A 17,857-nucleotide genomic window follows, 5' to 3' on the forward strand; every position below is an offset into this window, starting at 1 on the left:
TCAGGAAATCATGCAATGGTTGGTATGAGTGATATATTTTAACTCTTTAATCAAAACGGCGAATTGAGTGTTACAGCGGCGGAGCCAACATAGAAACTTTGGGTTCAAGCGAACCCAACGGATTTTGTGGGCCACCAACATATAGGTATGTATTTACTTGACTTGAATCCAATAAAAAGTCTAGGAAAACATCATCAAATAATGTGACGTGGACAACTAAACAAAAGGCCCAAAAGCCCACAATCAAATGACTCTAGGCACATGCCTAAACCGAGTTCTCAAAAAAAAACATGCCTAAACCGTGACTTTTTTTTGCGGGGAAAAGAATATCTCATAACTCAAGGGGGCTGCTCAGCCATAGCCAAGTTTACAACAGAGTCCAACCCAGCAGAAAGCCACACCGCAGTACGAGGGGTGCGACGACCGTAAGCGGCCAACTCATGACTAATATTATTCTGTGAGCAGCTACAGCGAGCAAATAAAATCTCTCTATCATCGGTATCAGCTAAGCTTCGGATCTCCTCTATGAGAATGTGGTGCCTCGATCTATCTCTCGTGCGTGTTGTGAGCAACGTCACCGCCTCCGCACTGTCTAGCTCAACTATAATTGGAAGGTTCGTCCGGTGCAAGGCCAACTCCAGTCCTTCTCGAAACGCTGCTAGCTCCGCCTCCAAGGCACTCTCACATGCATGGAGTTCTCTACATGCACTATAGATGATCTCACCTCTATCATCTCGGAGAATCATACCTCCTCCAGTCGCACCCGTAGAAGTAATAAAGCTGCCATCCGTGTTTAGCTTGGTCCAGCCCGTGTCAGGGGGGACCCATCTCGGCTGCATCTTGGGGCTAGAGATGACCCGAGCTGCTGGTGATGAAGCAACGACCACCATCTTCCCTTTCACTGTTGGAAATATGCCCTAGAGGCAATAATCAAATGGTTATTATTATATTTCCTTGTTCATGATAATTGTCTATTGTTCATGCTATAATTGTGTTATCCGGAAATCGTAATACATGTGTGAATACATAGACCACAACATGTCCCTAGTGAGCCTCTAGTTGACTAGCTCGTTGATCAACAGATAGTCATGGTTTCCTGACTATGGACATTGGATGTCATTGATAACAGCATCACATCATTAGGAGAATGATGTGATGGACAAGACCCAATCCTAAGCATAGCACAAAGATCGTGTAGTTCGTTTGCTAGAGCTTTTCCAATGTCAAGTATCATTTCCTTAGACCATGAGATCGTGTAACTCCCGGATGCCGTAGGAGTGCTTTGGGTGCACCAAACGTCACAACGTAACTGGGTGACTATAAAGGTACACTACAGGTATCTCTGAAAGTGTCTGTTGGGTTGACACGGATCGAGACTGGGATTTGTCACTCCGTATGACGGAGAGGTATCTCTGGGCCCACTCGGTAATGCATCATCATAATGAGCTCAAAGTGACCAAGTGGTTGGTCATGGGATCATGCATTACGGTACGAGTAAAGTGAATTGCCGGTAACGAGATTGAACGAGGTATTGGGATACCGACGATCGAATCTCGGGCAAGTAACGTACCGATTGACAAAGGGAATTGTATACGGGATTGATTGAATCCTCGACATCATGGTTCATCCGATGAGATCATCGTGGAACATGTGGGAGCCAACATGGGTATCTAGATCCCGCTGTTGGTTATTGACCGGAGAGTCGTCTCGGTCATGTCTGCATGTCTCCCGAACCCGTAGGATCTACACACTTAAGGTTCGGTGACGCTAGGGTTGTAGAGATATTAGTATGCGGTAACCCGAAAGTTGTTCGGAGTCCCGGATGAGATCCCGGACGTCACGAGGAGCTCCGGAATGGTCCGGAGGTGAAGAATTATATATAGGAAGTCCAGTTTCGGCCACCGGGAAAGTTTCGGGGGTCACCGGTATTGTACCGGGACCACCGGAAGGGTCCCGGGGGTCCATCGGGTGGGGCCACCTATCCCGGAGGGCCCCATGGGCTGAAGTGGGAGGGGAACCAGCCCCTGGTGGGCTGGTGCGCCCCCCTGGGCCTCCCCCTGCGCCTAGGGTTGGAAACCCTAGGGGTGGGAGGCGCCCCACTTGGCTTGGGGGGCAAGCCACCCCCCTTGGCCGCCGCCCCCCCTGGAGATTGCATCTCCCAGGGCCGCCGCCCCCCAGGGTCCCTATATATAGTGGGGGGGAGGGAGGGCAGCCGTACCACAGCCCCTGGCGCCTCCCTCTCCCTCCCGTGACACCTCTCCCTCCCGCTTGCGCTTGGCGAAGCCCTGCCGGGATCCCGCTACTTCCACCACCACGCCGTCGTGCTGCTGGATCTCCATCAACCTCTCCTTCCCCCTTGCTGGATCAAGAAGGAGGAGACGTCGCTGCTCCGTACGTGTGTTGAACGCGGAGGTGTCGTCCGTTCGGCGCTCGGTCATCGGTGATTTGGATCACGACGAGTACGACTCCATCAACCCCGTTCACTTGAACGCTTCCGCTCGCGATCTACAAGGGTATGTAGATGCACTCCTCTCTCTCGTTGCTAGATAACTCCATAGATTGATCTTGGTGATGCGTAGAAAATTTTAAAATTCTGCTACGATCCCCAACAGTGGCATCATGAGCTAGGTCTATGCGTAGTTACTATGCACGAGTAGAACACAAAGCAGTTGTGGGCGTAGATCATGTCAATTTACTTGCCGCTACTAGTCTTATCTTGATTCGGCGGCATCGTGGGATGAAGCGGCCCGGACCGACCTTACACGTACGCTTACGTGAGACAGGTTCCACCGACTGACATGCACTAGTTGCATAAGGTGGCTAGCGGGTGTCTGTCTCTCCCACTTTAGTCGGATCGGATTCGATGAAAAGGGTCCTTATGAAGGGTAAATAGTAATTGGCATATCACGTTGTGGTTTTACGTAGGTAAGAAACGTTCTTGCTAGAAACCTATAGAAGCCACGTAAAAACATGCAACAACAATTAGAGGACGTCTAACTTGTTTTTGCAGCAAGTGTCTTGTGATGTGATATGGCCAGAAGATGTGATGATTGATATATGTGATGTATGAGATTGATCATGTTCTTGTAATAGGAATCACGACTTGCATGTCGATGAGTATGACAACCGGCAGGAGCCATAGGAGTTGTCTTTATTTTTTGTATGACCTGCGTGTCATTGAATAACGCCATGTAAATTACTTTACTTTATTGCTAAACACGTTAGCCGTAGAAGTAGAAGTAATCGTTGGCGTGACAACTTCATGAAGACACGATGATTGAGATCATGATGATGGAGATCATGGTGTCATGCCGGTGACGAAGATGATCATGGCGCCCCGAAGATGGAGATCAAAAGGAGCAAAATGATATTGGCCATATCATGTCACTATTTGATTGCATGTGATGTTTATCATGTTTTGCTTCTTATTTGCTTAGTACGACGGTAGTAAGTAAGATGATCCCTTATAATAATTTCAAGACATGGCCTCGGAACACGGAAGACCGAAAGGTCAAGCATGAGTCGTATAGAAGATACGATCAACATGAAGATGTTCACCGATGTTGACTAGTCCGTCTCACGTGATGATCGGACACGGCCTAGTTAACTCGGATCATGTTTCACTTAGATGACTGGAGGGATGTCTGTCTGAGTGGGAGTTCATTGAATAATTTGATTAGATGAACTTAATTATCATGAACTTAGTCTAAAATCTTTACAATATATATTGTAGATCAAATGGCCCACGTTGCCCTCAACTTCAACGCGTTCCTAGAGAAAACCAAGCTGAAAGATGATGGCAGCAACTATACGGACTGGGTCCGGAAACTGAGGATCATCCTCATAGCTGCCAAGAAAGATTATGTCCTAGAAGCACCGCTAGGTGATGCACCAATCCCAGAGAACCAAGACGTTATGAACGCTTGGCAGTCACGTGCTGATGATTACTCCCTCGTTCAGTGCGGCATGCTTTACAGCTTAGAACCGGGGCTCCAAAAGCGTTTTGAGCAACACGGAGCATATGAGATGTTCGAAGAGCTGAAAATGGTTTTCCAAGCTCATGCCCGGGTCGAGAGATATGAAGTCTCCGACAAGTTCTTCAGTTGTAAGATGGAGGAAAACAGTTATGTCAGTGAGCACATACTCAAAATGTCTGGGTTGCACAACCGCTTGACTCAGCTGGGAGATAATCTCCCGGATGACGCGGTCATTGACAGAATCCTTCAGTCGCTTCCACCGAGCTACAAGAGCTTTGTGATGAACTTCAATATGCAGGGGATGGAAAAGACCATTCCTGAGGTATATTCAATGCTGAAATCAGCGGAGGTGGAGATCAGAAAGGAACATCAAGTGTTGATGGTGAATAAAACCACTAAGTTCAAGAAAGGCAAGGGTAAGAAGAACTTCAAGAAGGACGGCAAGGGAGTTGCCGCGCCCGGTAAGCCAGTTGCCGGGAAGAAGCCAAAGAATGGACCCAAGCCTGAGACTGAGTGCTTTTATTGCGAGGGAAGTGGTCACTGGAAGCGGAACTGCCCCAAATACTTAGCGGACAAGAAGGCCGGCAACACCAAAGGTATATGTGATATACATGTAATTGATGTGTACCTTACCAGTACTCGTAGTAGCTCCTGGGTATTTGATACCGGTGCGGTTGCTCATATTTGTAACTCAAAACAGGAGCTGCGGAATAAGCGGAGACTGGCGAAGGACGAGGTGACGATGCGCGTCGGGATTGGTTCCAAGGTCGATGTGATCGCCGTCGGCATGCTACCTCTACATTTACCTACGGGATTAGTTTTAAACCTCAATAATTGTTATTTAGTGCCAGCTTTGAGCATGAACATTGTATCAGGATCTTGTTTAATGCGAGATGGCTACTCATTTAAATCCGAGAATAATGGTTGTTCTATTTATATGAGAGATATGTTTTATGGTCATGCCCCGCTGGTTAATGGTTTATTCTTAATGAATCTCGAACGTGATGTTACACATATTCATAGTGTGAATACCAAAAGATGTAAAGTTGATAACGATAGTCCCACATACTTGTGGCACTGCCGCCTTGGTCACATTGGTATCAAGCGCATAAAGAAGCTCCATGCAGATGGACTTTTGGAGTCTCTTGATTACGAATCATTTGACACGTGCGAACCATGCCTCATGGGTAAGATGACCAAGACTCCGTTCTCCGGAACAATGGAGCGAGCAACCAACTTATTGGAAATCATACATACCGATGTGTGCGGTCCAATGAGTGTTGAGGCTCGCGGAGGCTATCGTTATGTTCTCACTCTCACTGATGACTTGAGTAGATATGGGTATGTCTACCTAATGAAACACAAGTCTGAGACCTTTAAAAAGTTAAAGGAATTTCAGAGTGAGGTTGAGAATCAACGTGACAGAAAAATTAAGTTCTTGCGATCAGATCGTGGAGGGGAATATTTGAGTCACGAATTTGGCACACACTTAAGGAAATGTGGAATTGTTTCACAACTCATGCCGCCTCGAACACCTCAGCGTAATGGTGCGTCCAAACGTCGTAATCGCACCATATTGGATATGGTGCGATCTATGATGTCTCTTACCGATCTACCGCTATCATTCTGGGGCTATGCTTTAGAGACTGCCGCATTCACTTTAAATAGGGCTCCGTCGAAATCCGTTGAGACGACACCGTATGAATTATGGTTTGGGAAGAAACCAAAGCTGTCGTTTCTAAAATTTTGGGGATGCGATGCTTATGTCAAGAAACTTCAACCTGAAAAGCTCGAACCCAAGTCGGAGAAATGCGTCTTCATAGGATACCCTAAGGAAACCATTGGGTATACCTTCTACCTCAGATCCGAAGGCAAGATCTTTGTTGCCAAGAACGGGTCCTTTATGGAGAAAGAGTTTCTCTCGAAAGAAATAAGTGGGAGGAAAGTGGAACTTGATGAAGTACTACCTCTTGAAGCGGAAAGTAGCGCAGCTCAGGAAAATGTTCCTGTGGTGCATGCACCGACTAGAGAGGAAGTTAATGATGATGATGATCAAGGTACTTCGGATCAAGCTCCTACTGAACTTCGTAGGTCCACAAGGACACGTTCCGCGCCAGAGTGGTACGGCAACCCTGTCTTGGAAATCATGTTGTTAGACAACGGTGAACCTTCGAACTATGAAGAAGCAATGGCGGGCCCAGATTCCGACAAATGGCTAGAAGCCATGAAATCCGAGATAGGATCCATGTATGAAAACGAAGTATGGACTTTGACAGACTTGCCCGATGATCGGCGAGCCATAGAAAATAAATGGATCTTTAAGAAGACAGACGCGGATGGTAATGTGACCATCTATAAGGCTCGACTTGTCGCTAAGGGTTATCGACAAGTTCAAGGGGTTGACTACGATGAGACTTTCTCACCCGTAGCAAAGCTGAAGTCCGTCCGAATCATGTTAGCAATTGCCGCATACTATGATTATGAGATATGGCAAATGGACGTCAAAACGGCATTCCTTAACGGCCATCTTAAGGAAGAACTGTATATGATACAGCCGGAAGGTTTTGTCGATCCTAAGAATGCTAACAAGGTATGCAAGCTCCAGCGCTCCATCTATGGGCTGGTGCAAGCATCTCGGAGTTGGAACATTCGATTTGATGAGATGATCAAAGCGTTTGGGTTTACACAGACTTATGGAGAAGCCTGTGTTTACAAGAAAGTGAGTGGGAGCTCTGTAGCATTTCTCATATTATATGTGGATGACATACTATTGATGGGAAATGATATAGAATTCTTGAAAAGTATAAAGGCCTATTTGAATAAGTGTTTTTCAATGAAGGACCTTGGAGAAGCTGCTTATATATTAGGCATCAAGATCTATAGAGATAGATCAAGACGCCTCATTGGTCTTTCACAAAGTACGTACCTTGACAAGATATTGAAGAAGTTCAATATGGATCAGTCCAAGAAGGGGTTCTTGCCTGTATTGCAAGGTGTGCAATTGAGCACGGCTCAATGCCCGACCACGGCAGAAGATAGAGAAAAGATGAGTGTCGTCCCCTATGCCTCGGCCATAGGGTCTATTATGTATGCCATGCTGTGTACCAGACCTGATGTAAACCTTGCCGTAAGTTTGGTAGGAAGGTACCAAAGTAATCCCGGCATGGAACACTGGACAGCGGTCAAGAATATCCTGAAGTACCTGAAAAGTACTAAGGATATGTTTCTCGTATATGGAGGTGACGAAGAGCTCGTCGTAAAGGGTTACGTCGATGCTAGCTTTGACACAGATCTGGATGACTCTAAGTCACAAACCGGATACATGTATATTTTGAATGGTGGGGCAGTAAGCTGGTGCAGTTGCAAGCAAAGCGTCGTGGCAGGATCTACATGTGAAGCGGAGTACATGACGGCCTCAGAGGCAGCACAAGAAGCAATCTGGATAAAGGAGTTCATTACCGACCTAGGGGTGATTCCCAATGCGTCGGGCCCGATGACTCTCTTCTGTGACAACACTGGAGCTATTGCCCTTGCTAAGGAGCCCAGGTTTCACAGGAAGACCAGGCATATCAAGCGTCGCTTCAACTCCATTCGTGAAAATGTTCAAAATGGAGACATAGATATTTGTAAAGTACATACGGACCTGAATGTAGCAGATCCATTGACTAAACCTCTCCCTAGAGAAAAACATGATCAACACCAGAACTCTATGGGTGTTCGATTCATCACAATGTAACTAGATTATTGACTCTAGTGCAAGTGGGAGACTGTTGGAAATATGCCCTAGAGGCAATAATAAAATGGTTATTATTATATTTCCTTGTTCATGATAATTGTCTATTGTTCATGCTATAATTTTGTTATCCGGAAATCATAATACATGTGTGAATACATAGACCACAACATGTCCCTAGTGAGCCTCTAGTTGACTAGCTCGTTGATCAACAGATAGTCATGGTTTCCTGACTATGGACATTGGATGTCATTGATAATGGGATCACATCATTAGGAGAATGATGTGATGGACAAGACCCAATCCTAAGCATAGCACAAAGATCGTGTAGTTCGTTTGCTAGAGCTTTTCCAATGTCAAGTATCATTTCCTTAGACCATGAGATCATGTAACTCCCGGATGCCGTAGGAGTGCTTTGGGTGCACCAAACGTCACAACGTAACTGGGTGACTATAAAGGTACACTACAGGTATCTCTGAAAGTGTCTGTTGGGTTGACACGGATCGAGACTGGGATTTGTCACTCCGTATGACGGAGAGGTATCTCTGGGCCCACTCGGTAATGCATCATCATAATGAGCTCAAAGTGACCAAGTGGTTGGTCATAGGATCATGCATTACGGTACGAGTAAAGTGACTTGCCGGTAACGAGATTGAACGAGGTATTGGGATACCGACGATCGAATCTCGGGCAAGTAACGTACCGATTGACAAAGGGAATTGTATACGGGATTGATTGGATCCTCGACATCGTGGTTCATCCGATGAGATCATCGTGGAACATGTGGGAGCAAACATGGGTATCCAGATCCCGCTGTTGGTTATTGACCGGAGAGTCGTCTCGGTCATGTCTGCATGTCTCCCGAACCCGTAGGATCTACACACTTAAGGTTCGGTGACGCTAGGGTTGTAGAGATATTAGTATGCGGTAACCCGAAAGTTGTTCGGAGTCCCGGATGAGATCCCGGACGTCACGAGGAGTTCCGGAATGGTCCGGAGGTGAAGAATTATATATAGGAAGTCCAGTTTCGGCCACCGGAAAAGTTTCGGGGGTCACCGGTATTGTACCGGGACCACCGGAAGGGTCCCGGGGGTCCACGAGGTGGGGCCACCTATCCCGGAGGGCCCCATGGGCTGAAGTGGGAGGGGAACCAGCCCCTGGTGGGCTGGTGCGCCCCCCTTGGGCCTCCCCCTGCGCCTAGGGTTGGAAACCCTATGGGTGGGGGGCGCCCCACTTGGCTTGGGGGCAAGCCACCCCCCTTGGCCGCCGCCCCCCCTGGAGATTGCATCTCCCAGGGCTGGCGCCCCCCCAGGGTCCCTATATATAGTGGGGGGAGGGAGGGCAGCCGTACCACAGCCCCTGGCGCCTCCCTCTCCCACCCGTGACACCTCTCCCTCCCGCTTGCGCTTGGCGAAGCCCTGCCGGGATCCCGCTACTTCCACCACCACGCCGTCGTGCTGCTGGATCTCCATCAACCTCTCCTTCCCCCTTGCTGGATCAAGAAGGAGGAGACATCGCTGATCCGTACGTGTGTTGAACGCGGAGGTGCCGTCCGTTCGGCGCTCGGTCATCGGTGATTTGGATCACGACGAGTACGACTCCATCAACCCTGTTCACTTGAACGCTTCCGCTTGCGACCTACAAGGGTATGTAGATGCACTCCTCTCTCTCGTTGCTAGATAACTCCATATATTGATCTTGGTGATGCGTAGAAAATTTTAAAATTCTGCTACGATCCCCAACATTCACATGGTCTCCCGAAGGGTGTTGATTAATACACAGGAGCGAAGTAATATACCCGTGGAGGAAGCGTCGGGAGGCTTTAGTCGGAGGAGGCATTTTGTCATGTGTAATCTCGTTGCGCACATGCCAACTCCGCCACATGGTCATGAGCACCACCATCCTCGTCGTGTCATCTAGGGGTTCCAATAGTGTGAAGAGCCACTCCGGTCCGGGGTTACTGATGGACTCCAGCTTGGGGATGTTCCAGTCCACCGCCATGGCACGCCATAGCTCGCTAGCTAGTGGGCACCTGCAGAATGCGTGGAATCCGTCCTCTCGTTCCATGCCACAGAGGGGACATAAGTCAGTAAGCTCGAGGTGGCGTGAAAATTTGCTGGCCCATGTAGCAAGTGAATTAGTCACAACTCTCCATGCGAAGACGCGTACATTAGGGGGAGCAGGGCACCCCCATATGATCTTCCAGATGACGCGACGACCATCCGGTGCCCTGCTCGTGGCGGTAGCCAATGGACGCTCGCGCTCGTCCATGGCAAGGCGGTATGCGGAGCGAACGGTGAAGATGTCGTTCTTCTCCGGTGCCCAGGCGATGATATCGTCCGTGACGCGTGGTGATGTCCGGATGCTAGTAATCGCATCAACGTCCACCGGGAGGAAGTAGCGCCGAAGGAGACCCATCCGCCAGGAGCCCCTCTCATCTAGGAGCTCCGCCACCCTTCTGATGCGGCAGGTACCCTGTTGTGTGATGGGTTGGCAGGATGGCTCTCGCGGGATCCACCGGTCGCGCCATATGCGGATGTTTTGCCCGTCGCCGACACGCTAGATGATGCCTTTTTTCAGGAGCTCGAGGCCGTATTGGACAACCTGCCAAGTCGGCGAGGCGTTCCCCGAGAAGACTGTATCCTCAAGTCGTCCGTCAGGATAATAACGGGCCTTGAGCACCTGTGCACATAAACTGTTAGGCTTAGTTAGCAAGCGCCAAGCCTGTCTCGCGAGGAGGGCTTGGTTGAAGATGCGGAAGTCTCTGAATCCCAGGCCACCCTTTGATTTATGAGCCTGTATTTTTGGCCATGCCAACCAGTGTGTTTTCCTTTTACCATCCACTGAGCCCCACCAGAAGTTCCGTACCATTCTGTTCAGGTCATCACACACTGACATAGGGAGCTTGAAGACACCCATAATATAGGTAGGGATAGCCTGAGCAACCGCCTTAATCATGATCTCCTTACCGGCCAGAGAGAGGGTATCACCCCAAGCTATAATTCTCTTCAAGAGCCGTGATTGCAGATTCTGAAATTTACCTCGCGTCATGCGACCCTCGGGCGTTGGCAGCCCTAGGTACTTCTCCTCAAAGGTTACTGTACCAATGCAAAGAATTGATCTAACCACATCCTGTTTATCCATAGTGCATGCATTACCAAAAAGGGCACTACACTTCGCCGGATTGATGCATTGTCCCATGGCATTTTCATATGTATTCAACACGTTCTGGACTTTCCTCGCTTGTTCCTCCTCCGCCTTAAAGAACAACAGCGTATCGTCCGCGAACAATAAATGCGAAACACCTGGAGCTCGACGGCATATTTTCAGCTGTGTATAATCACATTTTTCCTCGCCATCTTTCAACAGAGCAGAAAGACCATCAGCCACAAATAAGAACAATAACAGGAACAGTGGATCACCTTGCCGAAGTCCACACGACGGTGCAAACGAGTCCAAGAGGGTTCCATTAAATTTCACTGTATATCTCACCGAGGTGACGCACGCCATAATCCAGTTCACCCATCGGCGAGCGAAGCCCAACTTTTGCATCATTCGCTCCAAGAAGATCCAGTCCACTCTGTCATAAGCTTTAGATAAGTCAAGCTTGTACGCACAAAAACTTTTGTTAGGGTCTTTCTCCTGCTGAATAAAATGAATGCACTCAAAAGCAATTAATGCATTGTCTGTAATTAACCGTCCAGGCACAAAGGCACTCTGTTCTGGAGATATAATCTCATCCAGAATTGGCCTCAATCGATTCACCAAGCACTTTGCCACCACCTTATAAATGACATTGCATAAACTTATGGGCCGGAACTCCGTGAGCCTCTCCGGGTTATCCACCTTCGGGATGAGAACAATGGAGGTGTTATTCACTCCCTCAGGCATGACCCCTGTGCGGAAGAACTCCTTCACTCCTGCAATTACCTGCTCCCTCATAACCGCCCAATTCCTTTGGAAGAAACGGGCGGGGAAACCATCCGGACCAGGCGCCTTGAGTGGCCCAATCTGAAATAGAGCATCAGCTATCTCCTAGTCTGAAAAATCTGCACATAGGCCATCATTCATGTTGTCAGTCACACGAGGTCTAATAAGATTAATCACTGGATCCGCACATAGAGTTGTATCAGCAGTAAACAAACGAGAAAAATAAACCGTAGCCATGGCCGCCATGGACTGGTGGTCCTTGTGCACAACCCCAGTATCATCAATGAGGGATTTAATGTGGTTCTTACGAGCACGCCATACCGCTTTCCGGTGGAAAAACTGAGTATTACGGTCACCCTCTTTCAGCCAAGCAATACGGGATCTCTGCATCCACATCATCTCCTCTCTATAAAGCAATTCGTTCATCCGGTCTGCTGCCTCCCGAATTTCCTTACTATCTGCATTCATAGACATAAGCTCCACGAGGCAAGAGCGAGATTTATTAATTTCCTTAATAACGTTACCAAATTTTTTCTGGCTCCACTCGTGCAATTTGTGCATCAAGGTACTCAAACCTGAGGTAATATCCCCAAGATGGACCATAGAACCCAGCTCAGTCCATGCATTCATAATTACCTTCGGGAGAGATGGTTCCCTCTCCCACATGACCTCGTACTGCCTGCATCTCCTCCCCTGCATTGGACGCGGCTCCTCCCGCTCGCAACGGAGCAATATAGCCAGGTGATCGGAACTGGGCAACACCAGGTGATCTACCTTAGCGTGAGCAAAGATGTCACGCCAGGCATTGTTCGCGACTGCCCGGTCAAGGCACACCTTAACATTCGCCCGACCTCCACGACGGTTATCAAAGGTGTATAGGAGGCCTGCAAAACCAAGATCGCCCAGGCCACATACTTCAAGAACATCACGAAAATCAATCATCTGACCTGCCAAATGTGGTGTGTCGGAGAAGTGCTCGAAACTCCACATCGCCTCATTGGAATCTCCCACCACGACCCATGGCATGTCGACCTGTTGGTGAAGATTCCGGAGGAGAGACCACATGCAATGACGGTCCTCCGTCCGAGGCTCGCCGTAGACGCAGGTAAGCCTCCAGGGTGGCTCACCCGCCACAACAGTCACATACGCATCAATATATCGTTCATTAATTTCTTTTACATCAAGACTCAGGGACTCATGCCAATACAAAGCGAGACCACCACTGCGACCCGCACATCAAAAGCATCAAAACCTCTCAAACCTAACCGATTATGGTACCTCTGCATTTTATTCTTAGTCTGCCTAGTTTCACAAAGAAAGACGATACTAGGGGAATGAGCCTGCACTAGACTCACAAGATCTCGAACTGTCCGAGGGTTCCCACCCCCTCGGCAGTTCCAACTTAGGATATTCATTGCTCCTGACGGGGCTTCACCGGCCCCGTCAGTTCGGCGGCGGCCCCGGGGCCGACTGCCTCCAAAGTGCTGGACACCTCGTGCATGTCCTGGTCTCCCGTTCCACCACCAAGCTGGGTTTGCTGCCCGTCCAGCGACCCTGTACCCGCTGTTTTCATCTGGTTCCATAGAGTCAGCGTCTGCAGTCGCGGGTTGCTGCGGCTAGCAGCCACGGATCCTCCATTGGAAGGCTTCGGGCAAGCAGCATCCACAGAGGGAGCCCTGTATGTGCCCCCACCGACCTCCGGGTTCACCTGGTGTTGATTAGTCTGTTGTCTTGATTAGTCTGTTGATTAGTCTGTTGTCTAGGCACGACAGCCGCGCGCCTCGTACGCCCCATCTCGTATGTTTTTGTATAGCTTGCTTGGTTGGCGGACACCAAGGTTAAGCAAATCGCCGTGGATCAACGGCGGCAAGCCGGCAATTGTAGTCCAAAAATTGAGGTAATTAATATTGCCACATCTCATCCCTCCTATGCCTGTTCTATCTAGCCTAATAGCCTAGTGTGATAGTGAATATTTTCTGCCCTTGTTTTTTTAATTGTTTTTCTCCATGGACTTTGATTGATCTAGGCTATGGAAGGTATTTCCTCCGTTTCTTTTTAGTCTGCATATAAGATTTGGTCAAAACCAAACTTTGTTAACTTTCATTATCTGTAGAAATAAAATTAATTTTCAGGTCAGCCAAATCATATCTGGTTAATCACTAGGTGTAGATATTTAATGAGGGGACCTTATTGGCCTCTGGTTAATTTTCATTATCTGTAGAGGGATATTGGAGATGCTCAACGGAGATTTAATCCAGATTGGTTAGCCAGACGCTTGTGCATGTTTTTTTGCGAGAAATTTGAGAGCTTTATTGCTTAGTGAACAGTTTTATAATTCATAGCCAAGAGACTGGAGATTCCCAGGTGCATCCTGATCGGTACAATGCTCTGAGCATGACAATTTGGCTAGAAAATCTGCAACACTAGTCTAGGTTCTTCTAGTTTCATGATGAACAACTCCCGCTCTTCAACATGAGCTCAGCTCTGACACTAGCTGGCCAAGCCTTGATTTATCCTGCCCCGATCCTTCATTAGTTTTTTTTATCAGATTTTAGCATCTGTTTGAAGAATAAACGGCCTGGAAAACATTTCTTTACCGGAGTTCATTTGTGGTGAAAGCCCCATAGGTGCAAGTTCTAAATTTGGTACTAACGCTCATATGTTTTTAGACTTATTTCAGATGTTCTTACTGGAGGAGACGTTCGTGTGTATATGTGAGTATCCGCGATGCGCGATTGTATTGTTTTTAAGAAAATTAAGAAAACTCTCTTCAATCGAGACAAATGGCTGGTTAATGTTTATTTTCGAAAATACGCCAATAACGTATCATATTTTTATAGAAGATAGAAGATAACTATAAGAGACTACAACTTAATGCGAACAACAAGTGTAGCTTGAACTCCACACACAAACTAATCAAAAGATTAGTCACCACAACTATTACAAACACAACGCAAAAGCCATCGTCTTGGACTCACCGGAAGTTGCATACATAGCGCCCATGAAGATCAACTCGGGCCAGCGACGAGCACCGGAGAACCACCACACATATACTCCAAGCCGACTCTCGACACGTGATGCTCCCAACAGAGTAACGACATCAAAGATGCCGCCATCGCCAATCCGGCACAGACCTAGGCTTTGCCCAGAGACACAACCCGAGCAAGGGGAGAGATGCCGACACACCTCAGTGACGCCTCCAAGGAGGGGAACGACGCCCACGAGCGCCATCGCCACCATCACCGATCAAAGACGGGCCGGAAGTAACACCTCCCACCCCTCCCATCTGATTGGGGGATCCGGTCAATGTAGAAGTGGATTTTCTGCGTGACAGAGCGCGCGCTGTCAATAGGGACCCACGTGATCCTCTCCCTCTACTGGCGTCTCCATCGCGGCATCGCCAACCTCTCGCCCTTCCTCCGCGTGAACCACACTAGCTCAGTTCACTCTACTCCACCGAGCTGCTGCGGCTGAGCAGCTGGTCCAGTGAGCTTAAGACCACACACGGGCTGGGGATATCCAGCTCGCGGTAGCCACCACCACACCGAGCGCGCGTCCGTACGTCTCGGCCATGCTGCCGTCTTTCTCACCGGCGGCCACTGCGGTGGCGACGCCGCCGCCGAAGCCGATCCCGGGCGGCTACGGCGCGCCCGTGCTGGGACCGCTCCGGGACCGGCTGGACTACTTCTGGTTCCAGGGCCCCGAGGAGTTCTTCCGGCGGCGCGCCGCGCAGTACCGGAGCACGGTGTTCCGCGCAAACATCCCGCCCACGTTCCCCTTCTTCGTCGGCGTGAACCCTCGCGTGGTCGCCATCGTGGACACCGCCGCCTTCACGGCGCTGTTCGACCCGGAGCTGGTGGACAAGCGCGACTGCCTCATCGGGCCGTACAACCCCAGCGACTCCTTCACGGGCGGCACCCGCGTGGGCGTGTACCTGGACACGGAGGAGCCGGAGCACGAGCGCACCAAGGCCTTCGCCATGGACCTCCTCCGCCGCAGCTCCCGCGTGTGGGCGCCCGAGTTCCTCGAGGGCGTCGACGACATGCTCGCCGCCATCGAGTCCGACCTCGCCGCCGGCAAGGAGGGCGGCGCCAGCTTCCTGGTGCCGCTGCAGAAGTGCATCTTCCGGTTCCTGTGCAGGGCGGTGGCCAGCGCCGACCCGGCCGCCGAGGACCTCGTCGACCGGTACGGGCTCTTCATCCTGGACGTCTGGCTGGGGCTGCAGCTGGTGCCGACGCAGAAGATCGGCGCCATCCCGCAGCCGCTGGAGGAGCTCCTCCTCCACTCCTTCCCCTTCCCCTCCATCCTCGTCAAGCCGGGGTACGACCTGCTGTACCGCTTCGTGGAGAAGCACGGCGCCGCGTCCGTGGCCGTCGGCGTCAAGGACCACGGCATGTCCGACAAGGACGCCATCAACAACATCCTCTTCCTGCTCGGCTTCAACGCCTTCGGGGGCTTCTCGGTCTTCCTCCCCTTCCTCATCCTGCAGGCCGGCAAGGACGCCGCGCTCCGCGCCAAGCTCCGCGACGAGGTGCGCGCCGCCCTGGAGCGGCACGCCGGCGAGGTCGGGTTCGCGTCCGTGCGGGCGATGCCGCTGGTGCGCTCCACGGTGTACGAGGTGCTCCGGATGAACCCGCCCGTGCCGCTGCAGTTCGGGCGCGCGCGCCGGGACTTCGTGCTGCGCTCCCACGGCGGGGAGGGCTTCTCCGTCGCCGCCGGGGAGATGCTGTGCGGGTACCAGCCGCTGGCGATGCGCGACCCGGCGGTGTTCGACCGGCCGGACGAGTTCGTGGCGGACAGGTTCGTCGGGGCGGAGGGCGAGGCGCTGCTGCGGTACGTGTACTGGTCCAACGGGCCGGAGACCGGGGAGCCGACGAAGGGCAACAAGCAGTGCGCCGCCAAGGACGTGGTCGTCGCCACCGCCTGCATGCTCGTCGCCGAGCTCTTCCGCCGCTACGACGACTTCGAGTGCGACGGCACCTCCTTCACCAGCCTCCAGAAGCGGCAGCCCAGCTGAAAATCACCGCGTACGTACGTGCGTACATTTAGGAAATTAATTAATTAGCAACCATTTTTTTTCACTCGCTCTGCTTCTGTTGATGATCGATCTCAAGTGTCAGATGAGCTGGTAAATAGAAAAAAAAGAAAAACAAGTTCTCTTGCTCTACTGTTACTTTGTAAGAATTTCGTGGTGGTAATTAAATAAAATCGCAGAGGATATCTTGTGCTGTACCAGTGGCTGTTCGTCACGTACTGTACCGGCCAAGTACGCCTGTATTTTCAGATTATCTTCTTCTAACGTGTACAGTACTAGTAGTAGATTTGCATGTGTATGGATTGGAAGTTGAATGAGACGGGAGCGGCGAGAAACACGAGCCCGTCGATCGCGTTGCGCTTCGTCGTCCCGTTGCGGCTGGCCACTGGCACTACAGTGACAACAGCACGCGCCTGCATGCACACGGGGACATGAGTTCCGACGGGGACTACTAATGGAACAGTCATTTCCTGTACAAACTATCTTGTGATGATGCTGGAATAATCTCACTCAGAGATGACAGCAAGAGCTTTTCTTTCCTCACTCGCAAGGCGACTAGGAAAAGTCTTCCTCCCCTCGATCTTCACCGGCGAGCCCGTGGATTCGCCTCCCGTCCGTCAGCCGCTCCGGCGGCCAGTGGCGGGGCTGAGGATTTCTGGCGCCTTGTCTTCGGCTAGTAGATAGGTAGGGTTTTAGTTCTCGCAGGGGCAATGCTTGGACGGATGGCGGTGCTTCTTCTTCAAGTCAGTTTTCCGGGCCCTGATCCTCCTCAAGTCCGTCCAGTGGGACGGATTAGACGTAGCTCCGACGTAGATTCCTGCCGGCTCCTCGGGCGGCGAGGTTAGGGCTTCTCGCCGTGCGTACGCAACGGTGATATTTGATGTCAAATTCTTCAAATCGATTCAAGGATTCAACGACGACGATTGCAGCTCCGGGCGTTGGTCTTTAGGGGCACGCGCACGAAGACTTCTCAGCTGTCATCGACAAGGTCAGGCCGGCTCTCCGTATGGGAGCGGCGAGAGCGGCGCGTTGGCGGCTAGTTCTGGCGGCGGCAATGGTCGTTCGGTGGTCCATGGACCTCGACGTAATTTTTATTATGTTTGAGGTTTTTCCTACTTCCGGTGAATCTTTATAATATATCTGATCTTTTCACAAAAAAAGAGAGATGACAGCAAGAACATG

The 17,857-nt window shown here is 50.4% G+C and overlaps 1 protein-coding gene across 1 annotated transcript; it reads left to right on the forward strand.

Annotated features, from left to right (window-relative positions):
- The first annotated feature begins 14,935 nt into the window (after window positions 1-14,935).
- Window positions 14,936-16,875, forward strand: LOC109784582 (linolenate hydroperoxide lyase, chloroplastic). The gene has a single exon (XM_020343183.4). It carries the CDS (start codon window positions 15,212-15,214, stop codon window positions 16,655-16,657), a length of 1,446 nt encoding a protein of 481 aa, XP_020198772.1. The 5' UTR covers window positions 14,936-15,211; the 3' UTR covers window positions 16,658-16,875.
- The last annotated feature ends 982 nt before the right edge of the window (window positions 16,876-17,857 follow it).

The sequence above is a fragment of the Aegilops tauschii genome, chromosome 6, assembly GCF_002575655.3.
Source record: "Aegilops tauschii subsp. strangulata cultivar AL8/78 chromosome 6, Aet v6.0, whole genome shotgun sequence".
Classification (NCBI taxonomy): domain Eukaryota; kingdom Viridiplantae; phylum Streptophyta; class Magnoliopsida; order Poales; family Poaceae; genus Aegilops; species Aegilops tauschii.

Excerpts from the sequence above, each read along its gene's own strand:
- LOC109784582 (XM_020343183.4), top strand. The coding sequence starts at position 15,212 with ATGCTGCCGTCTTTCTCACCGGCGGCCACTGCGGTGGCGACGCCGCCG.